This window comes from Python bivittatus, unplaced genomic scaffold, assembly GCF_059951505.1.
Source record: "Python bivittatus isolate LINGU-HERP-01145 unplaced genomic scaffold, Pbiv_v1 ctg000980_np1212, whole genome shotgun sequence".
In the NCBI taxonomy this organism is placed as follows: Eukaryota; Metazoa; Chordata; class Lepidosauria; order Squamata; family Pythonidae; genus Python; species Python bivittatus.
Window position 1 is genome coordinate 45,870,321 of NW_028277125.1, and position 17,346 is coordinate 45,887,666.

Sequence of the window (17,346 nt, forward strand, 5' to 3'; positions counted from 1 at the left end):
TCTGAGCCTCGGGAAGCTTGGCAAGCGGCTGAACGTGGCGAGCATTAGACCGGGGTGGGGCTGCGGCTGCCTGGAGGGGCGGGGGGGAGAGAGGCGGGAGCCTTGGCTCTGGCAGCCCTCGGCTGAAAGGTGAAGGGGGGCCGGCGGGCCTGCAGCCGGCCTGCGCCGCTTGTTCTAGCCGGCTTTTTCCCTGGCTCTCCCCGGGGACGGTCGCCTGCTTACGCTCCTCCGTCCTTTGCTGCGGGGTCCTGATACAAGCCGTGGAAGGCACCGGCAAAGCCTTGTGCTTTCCCTGCAATGCCTCGGAACGATCCGCGCCCTGGAAGTGAAAACTGTAGGCTGCAGGGTCGCGTGGATGCCAAGATTCAGCCCGGCCGGGACCTGAGTATCAGTAGCCGGTTCAAGCTCTGGAAAGGACCCTCTGGGCATACATATGCAGAGTGCCTCCTCGCAGTAACCATTACTCCTGGAAGTGGCTAAGACAAGACAGATTGTAATATCGGGAAAACCTTTGCATAGTGCCGGGTACAAAACACCACTGGGATTTCCTCGGGAGGGCTGGGGGATTCCGACCAGCGGCTGTATCGCTTACTCTTCCTCTTCCTCTTCCTCTTCCTCTTCCTCTTTTTTTTTTTTTTTGTAAGCCTAATTAAGTTGAAGCGGGCACAGGGAAGGGCCCAGCTAAAATGCTGGTAATCCGTGGAATTAGGAGCCGGACAGAAGTCATAAGATCGTCTAAGAAGCTTAGCCCAGAGCCTTGAACAATTTAAGTATCTTTGAGAATACTGTGGAATAGAAGAACAGAGCAGTGATGGTCCTTTCAGATAGGGATATTGGTCTTGGTTAATGTTTGCTGAAAGTGGGATAATATTTATCCCATAGATCAGTTCAGTATTGTTCATCCCTGTTGTTTGTTGATGAGGAAATTCTGTTCACCTGGATTAAATGTTTTGGCAGAAAAAAATAGGCTGCAATCCCATATACACTTAACGCAAGGGTGTGTTCTAAACTCAATGGGACTTCTAGTAAACAAATGTAAGATTGTGCTATTAATGTTACTTGGAAAGGTATGGAGTTTTGCATTGCTTTGCAAAGCTTTGTTTCTGTTTGATAGTTTTAGTATTTCATCTGAGTAAAATGATTCACTTTGTTGATACTTGTAATCTAATATGTTTAAGTATGCTGTCATTGTATTGGACAATGTGGTTATGCTATTTTTAATTTAAGCAATAACAAATATAAAGATCTGTTTGTCTGGATTACAAAAAATAGGTATTTGAAAGGAAATGTTTTGAGATTTATTTCTTCAGGCAAGTTAGAAATTATTTACTTATTTGCCTGCTTGCTACAATTCAAACATCTTTTGTGCTGTTCATGCAAAATGTATGCCTATTGATTTATCCAGTTGTGTAAGGTATGAGTTAGAAAAATAGCATTAGGGCCCTTGTTGTGGATCCCATTAACTTGAAAGCCAGGCAGGGGCACAGAAGGAAGGGTCAAAAACAACTGAGAAAGTCCTGCTTCAGGTTATGCTGGTGGGGTGGTCCCAAGTTCTCCCCTCCCCCAGGCCATCCTCATTGGTATATTAATATCTTGCCTTGCCAAGTGGCAGACTTGTCAGTTGATAGGAATGCATGAAAGAATTGTGATCCCAGCAGTAGGACAATAACAGGTAAGTGTCTTCTGAAAGAGGGTTGAGAAGGGTGCTCTAAAGCAATATCTAGATCTGTTTATACAAATGCATGCAAGGACTCCAAAATAATTACGGTTATTCTTGGGGAAAGTCACTGGTTTCATTTTCAGGAGTTGCAAAAAGGGGTTGCACTACAACTATACTGTTACCAGTATTATCATATAATTATGTATATTAATTTGTAGCTGTTTGGTTCACACACACACACACACACACACACACCCCTTGTGACATTTCTTTGGATAAAGTATGGATAGACATGTATGAAAGATGGAGCACATGAGACCAGCACGGAGCACATTGTAGAGACAGATGATTGTGTTTTGGAAGATTTCATCTTATACAGCTTATCGGAAAATGCCAGAATGGAGATCACTAAGAAGATTCAACAAGAGATGGTTGCCATGTTAACTGGATGAGGGAATGGTACTCAAGTGAAAAGGTACCACAGGGAATGGGAAGAGTTCCAAGGTGGGACTGGCCTCATGAGAAGTTATAAAAGTGGCTGGGAACTGTTGTATTTTGGAGCCATTACATAAAAGAAGGTAACAGGCATGGTGGGATTCCCGCCTCAGCTTTTCTTGAAACCCAGACCTAACCTGGCCTGCTAAACTTTGAATGGTGTGGGTACACATGGATGTGCATACGTGTGTGAGTGAGCCTTTAGTTCCAAAACTGAACAGTGGAAGTTATAAACCTGCATTTGTTTCTACATGTTTTGAGTCTCTGGAGAAATGACAAGTAACGCTGAGGGTGATAATATGAACCTCTTTCCAACCTTCCCCGTGATAGCAAGGTGGTTTAAGACCGTTGGTGGTTTTAATGATTTCCCAAAGCATGCATGCATTCATTCATTCATTCATTCATTCATTCATTCATTCATTCGTGCACCACCCCAGGATATCAATATGGTAGTCCCAGATAATCCTTGGGTAGGTGAAGACTAACAATCAACATGCTTTGTGAAATACTTTTATTGCTAGTACAAAATTCTCTCCTAATCCATTATAGCAGTGTTTCTCAACCTTAGCAACTTTAAGATATGTGGACTTCAACATGGCTGGCTGGGGAATTCTGGGAGTTGAAGTCCACATATCTTAAAGTTGCTAAGGTCAAGAAACACTGAATTATAGGAAAGAAGGCCTCATTAATTAAATTATCTGTCCCTATAGCGAGGGACACACTATTCATAAGAAAAGTACCCATGATGTGGAAAGTAGGGATTCTAGATCATGATGTCCTATTCTCTCTATCAGTCCTCACAATCCTCTGATCCACCTGTACAGAGTCCTTGTGTACCACACAGTTTTTATGTTCTTTGTCCAAGGTGAACTCACTGCTGGAGTTTGCTTCCTTATACATAAGTTGTGAGATGAGAAACATACATGTAACTGAGAATATGAATGGGAATGGAACCAGATCTGAGCTGACTGGTGCATGAGAAAGGCAGGGAATTCAGGCAGAGGGAATGCACAGAGAGACTAGTGGGAGAAGTTGCAATTTCCACTGCTGAAATAAATGCCCTCCAAACCTTTGTGTTCCTGCAGCTCTGATTCTTTTTACGAAGAATGTATGTGTACAGTACTTGAAAGAAGTACATATACATGCATATACATGCATGCTTACACACACACACACACACTTCATTGCTGGGATCAGATCAGGAAAAAGCAAAATAAAACACCATCTTCACAACCACACCAGCTGAAGTCAAGCCTAAAATGGAGTTTGATGGCACAGGCAACTGTTCTTTAAATCACGTACCTAGAACTTGTGGTGATACATTGTAGAATGAAGTCTTAGTCTAGAGAATTTGATGCTTGGGCAATAGCATTCCTTGCTGACGAAGAAATACATTTTGTTTGGAAATGGATAGTAACGTGAGGAACAAATAATATTGTATCCTTACATACACAATCATGGTGAGGGGTTTTGAGTTGCAGAGCAGGCGGAACAGGCAAACAGAAAGTGCCTGGTGACCCTGGAGGGGAACAAGATAGACAATAGAAACCAGGGTGTCCTTTCCTTAGTATGAAGGGAGTCAACATATGAGTACAATAAAGGACATTGTTTATGTTAGATGGTGCTGATATCAGTAGAAAGGGTGAGCTTGGTGTCTCCTTAGAAGAGCAGTACGTAGAGGCTCCTGGTCAGCCCATAGTAAGCACCCCATGTTGGTATTGGGTTCCTGCTGTAAAGGTTATGTTATAATTTACACTGCTGTTGTAATTCCTGTGGATCATTTCAGAGGGAATATAACTTTTGGGGCTTGTCTGCATCCCGTTGGGGAGGAGCCCAGTGAACACTGTAGTTGTGCATGCCAATAAAAGAGACATTGTGCATCGTCCAGACCTCTTCATCCCTTCTTTAAGTGGGCATCTTTCTCACAACAGTTGTATTTAAAACAAACTTGGGGTTAAGTAGAGACTGAAGGGTGCATTTGCATATCACATCCCAGGGGTTGTTTCAGTTAAATAGTTTTTGTGATAGTTTTAAGCCTTTCTCTTCTTCCTGTTTCAGTGGAGTTTGTTAAGGAATGGAGGCTAAATTGCCACTGGTAGTAGAGGAAACGTAATTCTAATTGAAATATATTCAAACAAATTGAATGTTTTACTTAGAAATCATTTTTAATTATGTTCTGTAAATGTTTTAAAATACTAGAGCCCAATAGCTTGTACTTCGGCCTCATTGTTTTAATTTAATAAGAAACATAAGAAAAGCATTGAAAACTGTTCGTATACTGATTTGGCATGCTCAGAGGCACTTAAGGCACAATTGCTGGGGATATTGAATGTGTATTTTGGCTTGGCCATTGACTTGTTTTTGTAATTCATAGGTGTTAAAATCCTGCTAGTTTCCCCATACCACAGCTATACATCTGCATCAGATACAGAAATGGCAGCACCTCAAAAATCTGCCATTTATGCTTGGAAGCATAAAGGCGGGCACTGAATTGGCACAGATCAAGGATCTGTTGAAATGGCACCCCCAGGTCACAAAATCAGACTTCATAGTGCATATTATTTATATATATATATATATATATATATATATATATATATATACACACACACATACATACATACACACATACATACATACACACATACATACATACACACATACATACATACATACACACACACACACACACACACACACCACTATATATAAAAAGGTAAGGGCTCTCTAAAATCAGACTTAACCCTTGGTGAATACAAGGGCATATTCATGTTGTTTTCGTGGTGACTATTCAGAAACAGTTTGCAATGGTCTTCTGGTGGTTGTTTTGTTACTTCCCAGTCTAGCCTAAAACCTATGGATTTCCTGATGGTCTCCCAACCAAATAGTAACCAGGCTGACCTTGTTTAGTTGTTAGATCAGTCAAGGTCAGCTAGTTACTGTTACTTAAGCTGGGAAAACCATGTGCGTCGCATGTGATAAAAAGCACAAAACATTGTATTATATTTGTCTAGGTACAAAGGATGTACGCTTATGCTTGATCTTCCCCTCTCTGCCTTGTTTGTCACTGCAGTCACACTCTCATAAAACTGAGTTGTGCTTTGCCACCCTGCAACAGTCCACCAAAGAAATCCTGCTTAGCCATGGCATCCCCAGCAGCCCCCAGTTCTCTGCTGTCCCTGCTCTATCTGGCCTTGCTCACGTTTGTGGGCAGCGCTGTGCTCCTTGCTGAGATTCATCACCAGAGCTTGCCCAGCCTCAACGTACATGCTTTTCTGACATTGCTCATGAGTTCTTCCTGCCTTTGGATGCTCTGGTTTGGCTGGCATTCGATTCACAACAAGCAGCTGAAAATGCACCAGGATCACCAAGCAGGCGCAAGCTGGCTCAAAGGTAAAGATGCTGCAAAAAGTATTTGCAAACAACTAATTCCCTAGTGTTTGCAAACAATGTCCTAGTTCTCCCAAATTCCAAAGACTCTGACAATAGTCATGAATTCTCTTGTCCTTCCAACTTCAGTCATTTTAATTAAAGGAAAATCAGAGGAATGCATTACTTCCAGTTGACTGCTGAGCTTTCTGTATGGCTCTGGGCCAGTCATCCCCAGTCAGACTAACCCAGTTCTTAGGGCCGTTACTATGGGGATAAAATCAGGGAAGAACCTGTAAGCTGCTTTCCGGCCTTGCAGAAATTAGAGGATATAGATACAATGAATGAAATAAAGAAACCGACACATAAAACTGCAGAAATGATGTTGGGCTCTCCATGTCTGTCAGACACAACCCAGAAATTGTTCTGAACTATCAGGTGTGTGCTTTCCAGATTAACCTGTTTATTTGTTCTATAATCTATGTAACAAAAATTACACTGCCAAAGCAGTATGTCAAGGTAGCCCAGTCCACCCTCTGCATGGAAAGCTCACTGGAACGTCTTTGTGAAAGGAGAGCCGGTAGGGCCCCAAGGAGGCAAGATGTTCCAGAGCATGAGCCTCCACCAAGAAGGCAGCTCTCCGGACTCATTCCTTTCTCCTCAGGAGGGGTGAGGTCTGAGATGCAATTTTACATATGGCAACCCAAGTTGTGAGTCCATTGGAATGATGTCTGCCAGTTTATGGTGATTCACTTGGTGGTGTTATATGTTCTGCAAATGCCTTGAAGACATTCTCTCCTGAAAGCAAGTCTAAATATTATATATTCAGGGAACAATGCAGTATTGCAGAAGGCGGGAGAGGGATTCCATGTGATCTCAGGTATTTTCAGTCTAACTCCAACCACCCTTCCGAAGCTCAGCCTTACATGTCTCACCTAAGTGGATGGCTTGGGGGAAAAAAAAGTAACGCTTTGAGGTTCTTTGTTCAGTAGGAATGCTGTGTCTATGTCGCTCTTGCTAAAAGGCAACTCTTGGATTGGACCAGTAGAGCCCTGCAGCTTGACTCTTCCATCTTCAGTATGAAAAGCTTGCTGTGGGGTGTCAAATCTGTGCAATCCTTAGGCTGGCTGTGCTTTCTTTCAATGGCAGGTGGTCTGTCCCTCTTTGCATTGGCCACCCTGGTTTTGGATTGCCTCTCCATGGGCTATTACTATGAGTTGCAGCACTGTATTCCCATGCTAATCACTGCTTTCCCTGTTCTGCAAGCTGTCTTCACCATTATACAGGTGAGTGAGCTTTGATTCAGATATTGGGTGGGGAAGCACAGAAAGCCTAGCTGAGTTACACTCTCCATTCTCAGCTGTAGTCTGCAGTGTCCATTTTGTTCTGCATTGCCCTAATTCCTTCTTTTGCATCACACTGAGGGTCCCAGGATATTCTTCTCCCTTGTGATATTGAGCAAAATGGCTTTTGCCATTACATATGATGAGAAAGAGCTTCGGTGCAGTTGGAGGGTTTTAAAAAGCTGAATTGTTGGGGAGGAGCAATTTTCAGGGAGTCACCATTGAGGAGGACTTGAAACAACTTCAGTTGTAGTTTATGTGAAGATGCACATTCCCAGCCGCCCATTTTCAGTCCCCAAAGTTGTCCACGTTGGGCAGAGCCAAACACTGAACTTTTGTGTTTGTTCTGAAGGGGCTTGGGGATGAGATTAAAGGACAAAATGGGCAAATCAAGCTTTGCAGAGGCTTAAGGTATACATGGCACTTCTTAAATCCCTCAAAGCAAATTGAGACAGATTTTTCTCTTTGGTGGTTAAGGGACAAAGTGAGTAAATTAAGCCCTTACTTAGAAAGCCAGTTTGGTGTAGCAGTTAAGACACCAGGCTAGAAATCAGGAGACCTTGAGTTCTAGCATGATAGGCATAAAGCCAGGTAGGTGGCTTCAGACCAGTCACTCTCGCTCAGCCTAGGAAGAAGGCAAACCACTTCTGAAAAATGTTGACATGAAAAGTGCATGGACTTGCCCAGGCAACTGGCAGGAGTCAAGACTAACTGGAAGGCACAAAAAAAGAAAAAGAGAAAGCTATCAATTTCAAGCCTAAGTAAATGGGGGTACTATCTAGAAACATGAGTAAGTTCTCCTTTCCCCATATGCTGTAATATTCATTTACACCCAACCTCCCACATGGCAGTTAGGGTTGACAAAAGCTTGTCCCTGGATCCAATTAATAAAGTTAAAGGCAAATTGTGATCTGTCTAACTCTGTTGTTTTCTTCCAGGTGTCTTTGCTATTATTTAATGCTAAAGTTTGCATCCAGGATCACCAACCTTTGAACAGGTAAGAGTAAAAGTTTTTTCTAAGCAATACAAATGAAGGTGGGCTGATCAACTTTTGGGGAATGCATGCAAACATCATGTTAACCTTTCAAAATAGAGTATGATCATTTAGTTGAATGTGGTACAGAGAGATCTTGATCTAGTTCTAAGCTAGAATTATGTTGAACTGTTGAACTTCAATGATTTGGTATTCATTCATTCATTCCTTTCTCCCCACCCCACCCCAACTTATTTCTCTCTGTGGCTTCTAGGTTTGGACTGATGCACACACTGGCCACCAATGTGCTCCTGTGGATGAGTGTGGTGTTGGATGAATCCATGAAACAGCTAGAGGAATTTTATGATGCTCACAAGGGAGCAAGTGCCCAGGCTTTCCATGGTACAAACCTGTCTCTTGATTAGGGAGGGCATCTTGAAAGAGCACCAATCTATAAGCAGCTTGACTAGAACTGAGCCAAGAGGGAATCCTGGGAAATGGTTGGGGGGGCGGGGTCTGCAGTCATGTTTTCACCTGCCACCCTATTAGGCTTCTTGAACCACAAAAAAGGAATCTTTGTGAGACTCATCCAAAATTTCCTCCTGATTCAGAATAGAGAGAGAGAGAGAGATTTGGATTATATATCATGAAGAGATATCACTTAATTTTAATTATCATACGCTGCTCTCCAATGCCAGCTACTTTGTGCTCCCATGCTTCTGTGGTCATTCCTCAACACCCTATTTCATCTGATTTCCACACTGTTTACTGTCTTTCATAAACACATCATGCCATAATGCTTTCTGTTCTTGCATTGCTCTTCTGAATGTAGGCTGTGTCCTTCAAAATAGAATGGTGTTGGCTTGATCCCAGTTTTGCAGCTGCAGTTGTATTACAGTTCCCATATCCACAACATTCATTTTGAAAAGGGTACAGTTTTCATAAGGAAGCTTGATTAGATAAAGAAAGTGGGATGAAGAAAGTGTTTCTTCTGGTTGGGACAGCCATCTGCCTTTGTTCTATTACAATTAAGCACTCCAGTTAGCACACGCTTCATGGTCTCTCTGTAGGTGGTTCCTATACCAATAGCTGCATCTGCACCACCAGTCTTTGCCACATCTTCTCAGAAGGTGCTGCCTATCTACATCCCTTCAATATCGAATTCAGCCTATTCTCTTCTACAATGCTGTACATCATTTGGAAGAACACTGGGCAGGAAGGCTCTCCCCAGAAATTCCATCTCACTCATAAGGCACATTTCCACCTGAGTGGGGCTTTCATTGGACTGGTATTAGGAGCCTTGGCCATTTCAGCAACCATTGGGGTGATGATCTCCTTTGGGGTACTTGCCAAGTCTCCTGAAACAATTCCCAGAGCTCTTCATACATACTACGTTTTCAACTCTGTGTTGTTATCTGCCATGTTCTTGGCAACTTTGATGGGCATCACTACCTATTGGATGAAGAAAAAACCTGCCACTGAATACTCTCAGAGTGTGGTAAGAAACCTAGATGTGACCTTGCTTCTGGGAAGCTCCTGTGGACCTCTCATGGTATCAATCTTCTCTTTGGTTGCCATATTTTTTCTTCGTACCAATGGCAGCCTCCATCTTCTGGATTTCTGCTTCTCCCTCTGCAAGACCATCCAGATCTTAGGTCAGAATCTATTCATTACTGAAGCCTTGTACTCTAGCCTGTCTCATGAACCAAATCCGCAAGACAATACTGACTGCATTAGTACTGGCTGGATCTTTTCCATTTCTGGAGGTCCCCAACAGGACAATAATGGACCTTTCTCCAAAGCCTTCACCCTGACCAACTTCATGTCCAGTTTGGAGAATCAGTCATCCAGAAACCTACCAGACTATGGAAGTGACCCATCTCTCTTCCAGATTTCACACACCCAAGGAGAACAGAGGAGACCAAGCATCAGAAGAAAGATTCTACAAAATATTTCAGTTCTCCTTATCTTTTATAACATATCGGTGAGCTTGGTTTTGGTTATATCATATCTAGCAAGGTTCCTAGATCAAATAGAAAATGGAATTCTAGACTGAGGAGAGCCTCTTAAGGAGGAGTCCAAGATCTGTAATCTAGAACACTGGGCTAGTAGTGTCTCCTTGATGTCATTTTGAGAATATAATTGATCTGTTTCACAGTGGCAGGTCTTAGCTCAGGCCTAGTGAAACCATGTATTCTGTGGGGATAAGAATAGCACCAATTAATTGGGCAGGCATTGTACACCAGGATGGAGAGATGCCATTTTTGAATGGTTAATTTATGAACAGTTATTAAATTACAACTATTAGCACATCCACTATAGAGATAAATTAGAAGCATTTCATAAATAAAATTAACTATTAAAATAAAAAAGGAAAGACAGAAACAATATATTAAATGCTACTTCATGCTTAATGCCTACAAATATGGGGCAGTATTAGAAAGATATCATCAAAACCCTCAATAGATTCTTCTGAACAAAGGAAAAGAGTTATTTGGCATCTAAATGTTCTATATTCTTGCTCTCCATCAAATTATTTCCTCTTAATTCTCCCTGATCTGAATACATGAAAGCTATTGCCAAATCTCACAATTTGGCATCACATTTCTTAACTTCTCCAATATATTCTAGGGTAATCTTGTGGTGATTATATAATTGCTTTATGATGACTTTCTAAAGCTGGAACTGACTCATCAGTGCTGCTGCCTCCCCACAAAGGAAGGGAAAATGATGGGTGGGGGGGCATGGAGGAGAGAGGCAAGTTATGGCAGTTGAAAATGGCTTTTATGGAGACAATTAGACATTTCAAATTAAATATCGTCTGCACGAGATCATTTTAGCCAAGCCTGTCATATCTAAACAGGATAAGATAGTGGGAGTTTTGCTCACTTTATAGCCTTTTTTCCTAGTAACTAGTTTTTTTACAAGTAATTCTTGGTGGCTGTGTTCATATAGCTTGCATAACCTAGTCAGTTAAAGTCCTAGCACCATAATTTGTAGCCCATGGTGCTACACTGAGCATTGAGTATGTTCTTGTTAAAGTGGTGTCTTGGATTCCAAAACTCAAAATATTTCATTGCAATTTCTGGGCAATCTTTGCATATAGTGTTAAGCTTTAAAACAACAGATGAAAGAACTCCTATAGCATAGCTGAAGAGTGCTGTCTGACTGTGAAAGCTTGGCATTTTCAACTATGAAATTTGGGTTAAGAGAAAACAAAAACAACTTTTTCATTAATGGAACCCTCCAGAAACTTTGTCAATTTAGAACAACCCTTTCAGGATGACTTCTCTGAAAAAAAAAAATACTGTCTGGGGGAAAATATCTATTATTTCCACGATCATGAGTTTTCAGTTTGTACATTGTATAAATGCATGAACTAATATATACACCTCTTCAATTTACTTGTTTGAACATATATATTTTATATAGACAGACAGGCAGACAGACAGTTTGGTGTAGTAGTTAAGGCATCAGGCTAGAAACCAGGAGACTAGTCCTGCCTAGGCACAAAGCCAGCTGGGTGACCTTGGGCCAGTCACTTTCTCTCAGCCCTAGGAAGGAGGCAAACCACTTCTGAAAAACCTTGCCAAGAAAACTGCAATCTCCGAGAATCAGACGCAACTGAATATATATTTAATACATCAAACTGTCAGCCCTAATAAGGTAGACCATACTAAGAAACCAATGCCATATAGGTCAGGACTACTTTTATTGTAACAGCTAGAGAAACAATTTTGCAAGTCTGAACATGCTCTCCCCTCCATCACTTTATCTTTGGGTAAACTAGGGAGGGGCTTGTCTGAGATGTTTTCTCAAGTTATTTTCTTGGCCCAGGCTCAAGCCCCACTTATCTCACCATTGTCTTGGTAATGGCTCCTCCTCCTGTCCTTCAAGGCAAACTTGAACCCTATTCTCTCTACACAAACCTCAATCCTGCCACAATCAAATTACCCTCCGTTGCTTACATAATGTATATAAGACAAATATTAAAACATCCACAATCATCGGAAACCAATCACAATTACAATCACAGCATAAAAACCTCAAAACCAACTCCTTCCCCAAAATAAGAAAAATAAGGGTACAAAATTAAAAAGTAACAGATAAGGGGGGAAAAAAGAACAAGAAGAACAAGAACAAAATGTTATCAGATATAAACATAAGAAAAAGCCCTCTGAAATAATTCCATTTTTAACAATAACAATAATTCAGTTTGTGACCAGCCTATCCTACCTTAACAATCATTTTGTAAGAGCATCCACAAGATTCTCTCCAGATGCAGTCTGCTGGGGGTGGAAGGGTGGGGTAGACTGACAAAAGCAGCATGGCAGCATCATGATACAAACCCTGCCTCCTTCTACATACTTTGCAATGTTGCATGGCTATATAAAAGGGGTGGAGCTACCAGCCCCAAAAGGTTATCTATGCATATCTCAAAACATGAGAGACTTGACTGAGGAATGCCTATACAAAGAGTTTCAAAGTTTGCTTTATTCACCTGTCTCCTTTTTTTGGCTAGGTGTGGATCCTGTACGCCTATGGAACACGCCCACACCTTGTGAGCCAGATTGAACAGTCTTTCTATGGCTTTACTCTCTGGGCCATTGTGGTCAAGATTTCCCTACCATTGGGCATATTTTATCGCATGCACTCAGTGGCCAGTCTCTTTGAAGTCTACTGCAAGACCTGCTGAGAGAGAGCATACCAGCTTTGAGGATAATTAATGCCTAATTACCTCATGAGGATGATAGCAAAAGTGGATATATGAAGGAAAATAGCTATTATTTCCAAAGGAGTTGCTTTGCTATCTGATCATGCACTTGTAAATCAAACACATCACATTTCCTCTCACCTATACATATGTAATGGTATATTATCATCATCACCATCAGCATATACTTTATGGAGATAAAGTATCAGATATACTTTATGGAGAAACCAAAACTAAACAAACTGACCCAACATGACTCAGAGGCCATTTTTCAGAAGTCTCTGTATGCTCAAGTGGGAAAGTTCAGATTCAATTTGGTTCCAAATAAATGCTTGGAGAAAGAAATTAATACCAGAATTGTCACATTTTCCATACAAGGGGTTATTAAGATGTTCAAATGTGGAGCCCCTGGTTAAAAATTTATAGGCTGAGCACAATTCCAAAATATCCCTAGGTATTCCTAATGGCATAATTCATGGGATAAATAGCATAAGGAATTTCTAAAGGTGCTGTATTTTAGGAAGAGTTTGCTCTGTATAATAAAGTGATTTTCTATTATTGCTCTCTAGTCTTTGAGAGCTAGACTGATGACAAAGAAGAGACAGACTGATAAATATTTGTGCTATCAAAGTATAGAAACAGACTGTTCTCCCACAACTGAGTCAGAAAATTAGGAAATAACTGAAGTGAGTGAGCTTACAACTATTCAGTTTGCCCCTTAATTGAATGTACTTATTCTAGTGTCATCAGTTAAGTTCCATCTAATAAAAACCCTCTTCCAGTTTAACTACAAGACAAATTCAGCAAAAAGTTTAATTTGTTTCTCTATCTCCTATGTCCATGGATTTCTGTGAAATCTGCCTAGTATTTTCTTATCCTACATCAATATTTTCTTTATTATGGATATCTATCTATCTATCTATCTATCTATCTATCTATCTATCTATCTATCTATCTATCTATCTATCTTTGTAGCAAGGAAAACAGCAATTCAATTTTTTAATGAAACTCTTTCTGCAAACATGTCTGATTTATATGGGTTGTGTACATATTTAGTATATAGAGTAGAACCTGCCACACTGTAATGGAGAATTATGGGATATATTTTTATCTTTCACAGATGAATCAAGACATCCGCAGTATAGGGGACGATGGCCCAAATGAGGGAAAACTTGTGGTTCTGTCTATCAGAGCAGTGTGAGAAGGACACTTCTATACTTCACTGAGTCCAACAAAGTTAGTTGGAGCAAAACAAAGTTTGGGATTCAGATTCAGTACACTGGACAGCTCATATGGCATTCAATCTGCCACTAATAAGAGCACGACAACGTTGCTTCAACAACAGGCAATACAGGCTAAGTTTAAAATAGAATTTTAGCTCAATTTTGATAATAAGTAACACCTCCGATGGCAGAAACCTTTTCAATCCAATGGGCATAGGCTTTTTAATCAACTGCCAACTCCAATGACACAACAGGAACAGTAATTCTTAAACAGTATTATTCAGGACCATTTTATGCCACTCCACCTCTCGTAAGGTAGTTTGGTCTATAGGATAGCAAATGACCTATGGCTGAACCCAGCCCTCTAATCCTACACATTGGCTCTTAGCACTTGGGGTGTGGGTTATGACATCATGTATTTCTTCTGTTACTGTTTGGTATTTCTTTGCAGAGTAAATTGTTTCTAATTTTTAGCTGTACATGCTTTAAGGACCTTAATACAGAAGGAACAGTAAGATGCTAATTATGTTAACAAATCCATATGTTGTAATGACTTTGTTCAGCCAATGTATTGCTTGCTAAAACACAAGCACATTTTAATCTTTTGTAATTAGCCCTTTTGCTAGTGAAAGCAAAAATAAATATGATACATAAATCATCAAAATGCTCAAGAACCATTTAGCACTTCCAGCGAGATATTATGGTATCTTAAAAAAACAATCTAGCAATTAGTAAGCAAAAATTTGTTTTATGTATTAAAACATATGCATCAGTTCAAAACTTTAAAAAAAATACTTCGATAATTTGTCCCAATTTCTATAGCATACATCTGTTAAGGTTACTACTTAAAGGGCTCCCATTTTTCTCTTCTTGTTAGATTCCCAATCCCACATTTTACTCCTCTGCTGAGTTGTTTTCTTTCTACCTACAACTAATACAATGAAGAAATACTGGGAATAATTGACAGATAGTCTAACCTATGAGAGCCTTTGTTCCTAGTTGGACTAACCAATCCATGTGACATAGTGGGAGGTACTCCTTGGAAACACTACATTTGCAAGCATCGGTGTGTCTTTCCCCTGCAAGGAAGTTTGCTGAGCAACGTGGAAATAGGTGAGGAATTTTTAAAGGGTTAGATTAGAGATTACTCACAACATTTTGAGAGTTTATCTTTCCCTGTCTCTTAGCTACCTTCAGATTCTTTTGTGCTAAGTCAGGATGAGCAGAATTTTAACAAAATAGCAAGACAAGAGAAGGCTTACCTGCACAAGGTAGAGCATAATTTAATCCAAGTGGTTTAGAAGTTCTGTCCAAGGTCCTGAAAATTCTTGCTCCTCTCAAGCAAAGGGGGCAGAAGAGAGAATTCTTGGAAAAGTACCTACTAGTGGCCTTGTATTAGATGTAACATGCTCGGTATCTCATCTTCTCTAACAGTTGTTTGTAAGTTCCCCACCCTTGTGCTGTGTCTCTAATGGAAGGATGAAATCACTTATTTATTAGGGTCAGGTCACTGAGCAAGCAGGCTGTTTCCAGATAATGTGCAAGCAAAGAGTCTGTCATGGAGGGAGGGGAGGGGAATGGGCCTAGTATGTCATTCATGCTGAAGAGCCTGGAAAATCCCTTCTCTCCTTCCTATGTGAGATTACGTAGCAGAAGGGAGAACTCTCCAGATTCTTAGACAGAACAATGCTGTCAATTTTGCTGTCTACAAGCAAAAGGCACAAATTATTAAGGGTACAATAGAGCTTGTGATTAATAAAGTTAAAATGATATATATTAAGAGCAAAATATTTTGCTGTGGTATATTGCTTTACATTCTGGTTCAACTTCTAAGCATGTGGGGCTTAATGAATAGGTGGTGCTAGGTGTTCAGAGATTGCAACAAAATCCCCATATAATTCAAGATTATCAAACAAAAGTACACAATGAATTTTAAATTCAAATGCAGCTTGATGTCCAACTATGGAATAATCTTCCAGTGTAAACTTAAAGTGAAATTTCAAAAGTAAGATATTGATCTTACTGAATATCTGTGCTGCAGGGCCTGCAACTCCATTTTGGTGAATATCCATTTAATATCCATTTGTCTCTATCTGCACATCATATCTTCTTGTTTTTGTAACTGGCCTGTGCCTGCCAATAGATGTGTGAAAAATGCCTGTTTCTTAGTTATTCCTAATCATTGTATTTATAATGAGGAGGGCACAAAATGGTACATGTTTAATTATAAGAAAGCACAAGTGTATAAATAAGACAAATGTATTTTTTAATTTCTACAATTTCATAATTCTTAACTAAATATATGTCTTCTCTGCCTTGTTTTCATTTTTGTGAGTATAGGATTGCAAATGTAAAGGCTATGGTACTGAGATTTAGCTGGATCACAGCAATAGGTTCTTATGCAATTCAGTAAAAAAAATTGAAATATATTCCTGATTTCTAGTCTATGACTATTTTCTGGAATTTAATACCAAAAATAAATTTTAAAAGAATATGTTTTTCTTGTCATTTAAACATTTAAATTTGTGATGACCTCAGTCAATTTTTGTAGAAATGTCAAGATGCTATGACGTAATTATGAAGAAATGAAATAATTTCAGTCTAGAATTCAGTTCTGGTCTCAGCTGATTAGGTGGGCAACTGCACCTAGAGCTACATTAATGAAATTAACAGATATTCTAGGCTAGCATTTCCCAACCTGACACCTCTCAGATGTGTATGTGCTACAACTTCTGGAATCTTGGATACTTCCCTTCCAACCCATCTGGAGGATACCAGATTGTGGAAGCTGCTGTCTGTTTCAGCTCTTCATTGGACTGTGATCTTGGAAAGGAAAGAATCTGGCCCCATCTTACTTTTGATTTTAGTTTTAACAATTTTTTTCTGAATCAGCTTCATTCATCATTTTCTGTTCTACATATAAATTCCTTGGTGCACAATAGTTTTGCCACTTTGAAATTGTCCACCCATCATGTTGACTCCTAATAATATGTCTGCTTTTAAGAGTATAAAATGACATATTCATCATATTGCCTTAGATAGCAAATGATCTATGAATGTTAAATATGCATTAGATTCCCCCCTACTTTATAGAGGAGACATGATGGCTGCTTTTCACATAACACCCAATTTAAGGCTACCAGATCTGGTCTGCAAAACCAGTTCAGCTTTCTGTCTCTATTATCTAACAGTCATCTGGATTTCTACAGCCCAGAACTGATAGCCCTATTTAACCTGGTTACTGAATCAACCTATTTTTCTGGATTTGGACAATATTTCATACAAGGAACCAAATGAATTGAGTTTGTACAACATGCTAAGCCAACAAACCAAACCAAAACCAAGCTTAAAATAACAAAGCTTACATCTTATGGAACTGCTAGGAGCTGTTAGCTCATGTGTGAATACAGCCATCATATATTACTTTCTAGGTGGTATTCAGTAGGTTAATATTTGAGCCACACATTTTAATTTGTAATTAAAGATTTTCTCAACATTGTAAATGAAAAATTACAATATGTTTTATTCTCTCCTAAAAGTTCAGAAAAGGAGAAGGGTGACTCTGCCAA

At 40.0% G+C, this 17,346-nt stretch overlaps 1 protein-coding gene across 3 annotated transcripts; it reads left to right on the forward strand.

The window, feature by feature from the left end:
* Positions 1-164: 164 nt before the first annotated feature.
* Positions 165-16,204, forward strand: LOC103052670 (proton channel OTOP2-like). 3 transcript variants are annotated; one of them, XM_088131707.1, is made up of 7 exons: positions 165-1,672; positions 5,229-5,548; positions 6,674-6,810; positions 7,806-7,864; positions 8,115-8,242; positions 8,911-9,824; positions 12,363-16,204. In XM_088131707.1, the coding sequence occupies exons 2-7, from the start codon at positions 5,299-5,301 to the stop codon at positions 12,534-12,536; spliced, it is 1,662 nt and encodes a 553-aa protein (XP_087987833.1). In that variant the 5' UTR covers positions 165-1,672; positions 5,229-5,298; the 3' UTR covers positions 12,537-16,204. The 3 variants fall into 3 exon arrangements, with proteins under 3 accessions (XP_087987833.1, XP_087987834.1, XP_007424989.3); XM_088131708.1 differs by having other exon boundaries at positions 165-525; XM_007424927.3 differs by lacking the exon at positions 165-1,672 and having other exon boundaries at positions 4,889-5,548.
* The last annotated feature ends 1,142 nt before the right edge of the window (positions 16,205-17,346 follow it).

Excerpts from the sequence above, each read along its gene's own strand:
- LOC103052670 (XM_088131707.1), top strand. The coding sequence starts at position 5,299 with ATGGCATCCCCAGCAGCCCCCAGTTCTCTGCTGTCCCTGCTCTATCTG. Across the intron at positions 6,811-7,805 it reads CTGTCTTCACCATTATACAG|GTGTCTTTGCTATTATTTAA; the intron begins GTGAGTGAGCTT and ends GTTTTCTTCCAG. Across the intron at positions 7,865-8,114 it reads GATCACCAACCTTTGAACAG|GTTTGGACTGATGCACACAC; the intron begins GTAAGAGTAAAA and ends TGTGGCTTCTAG.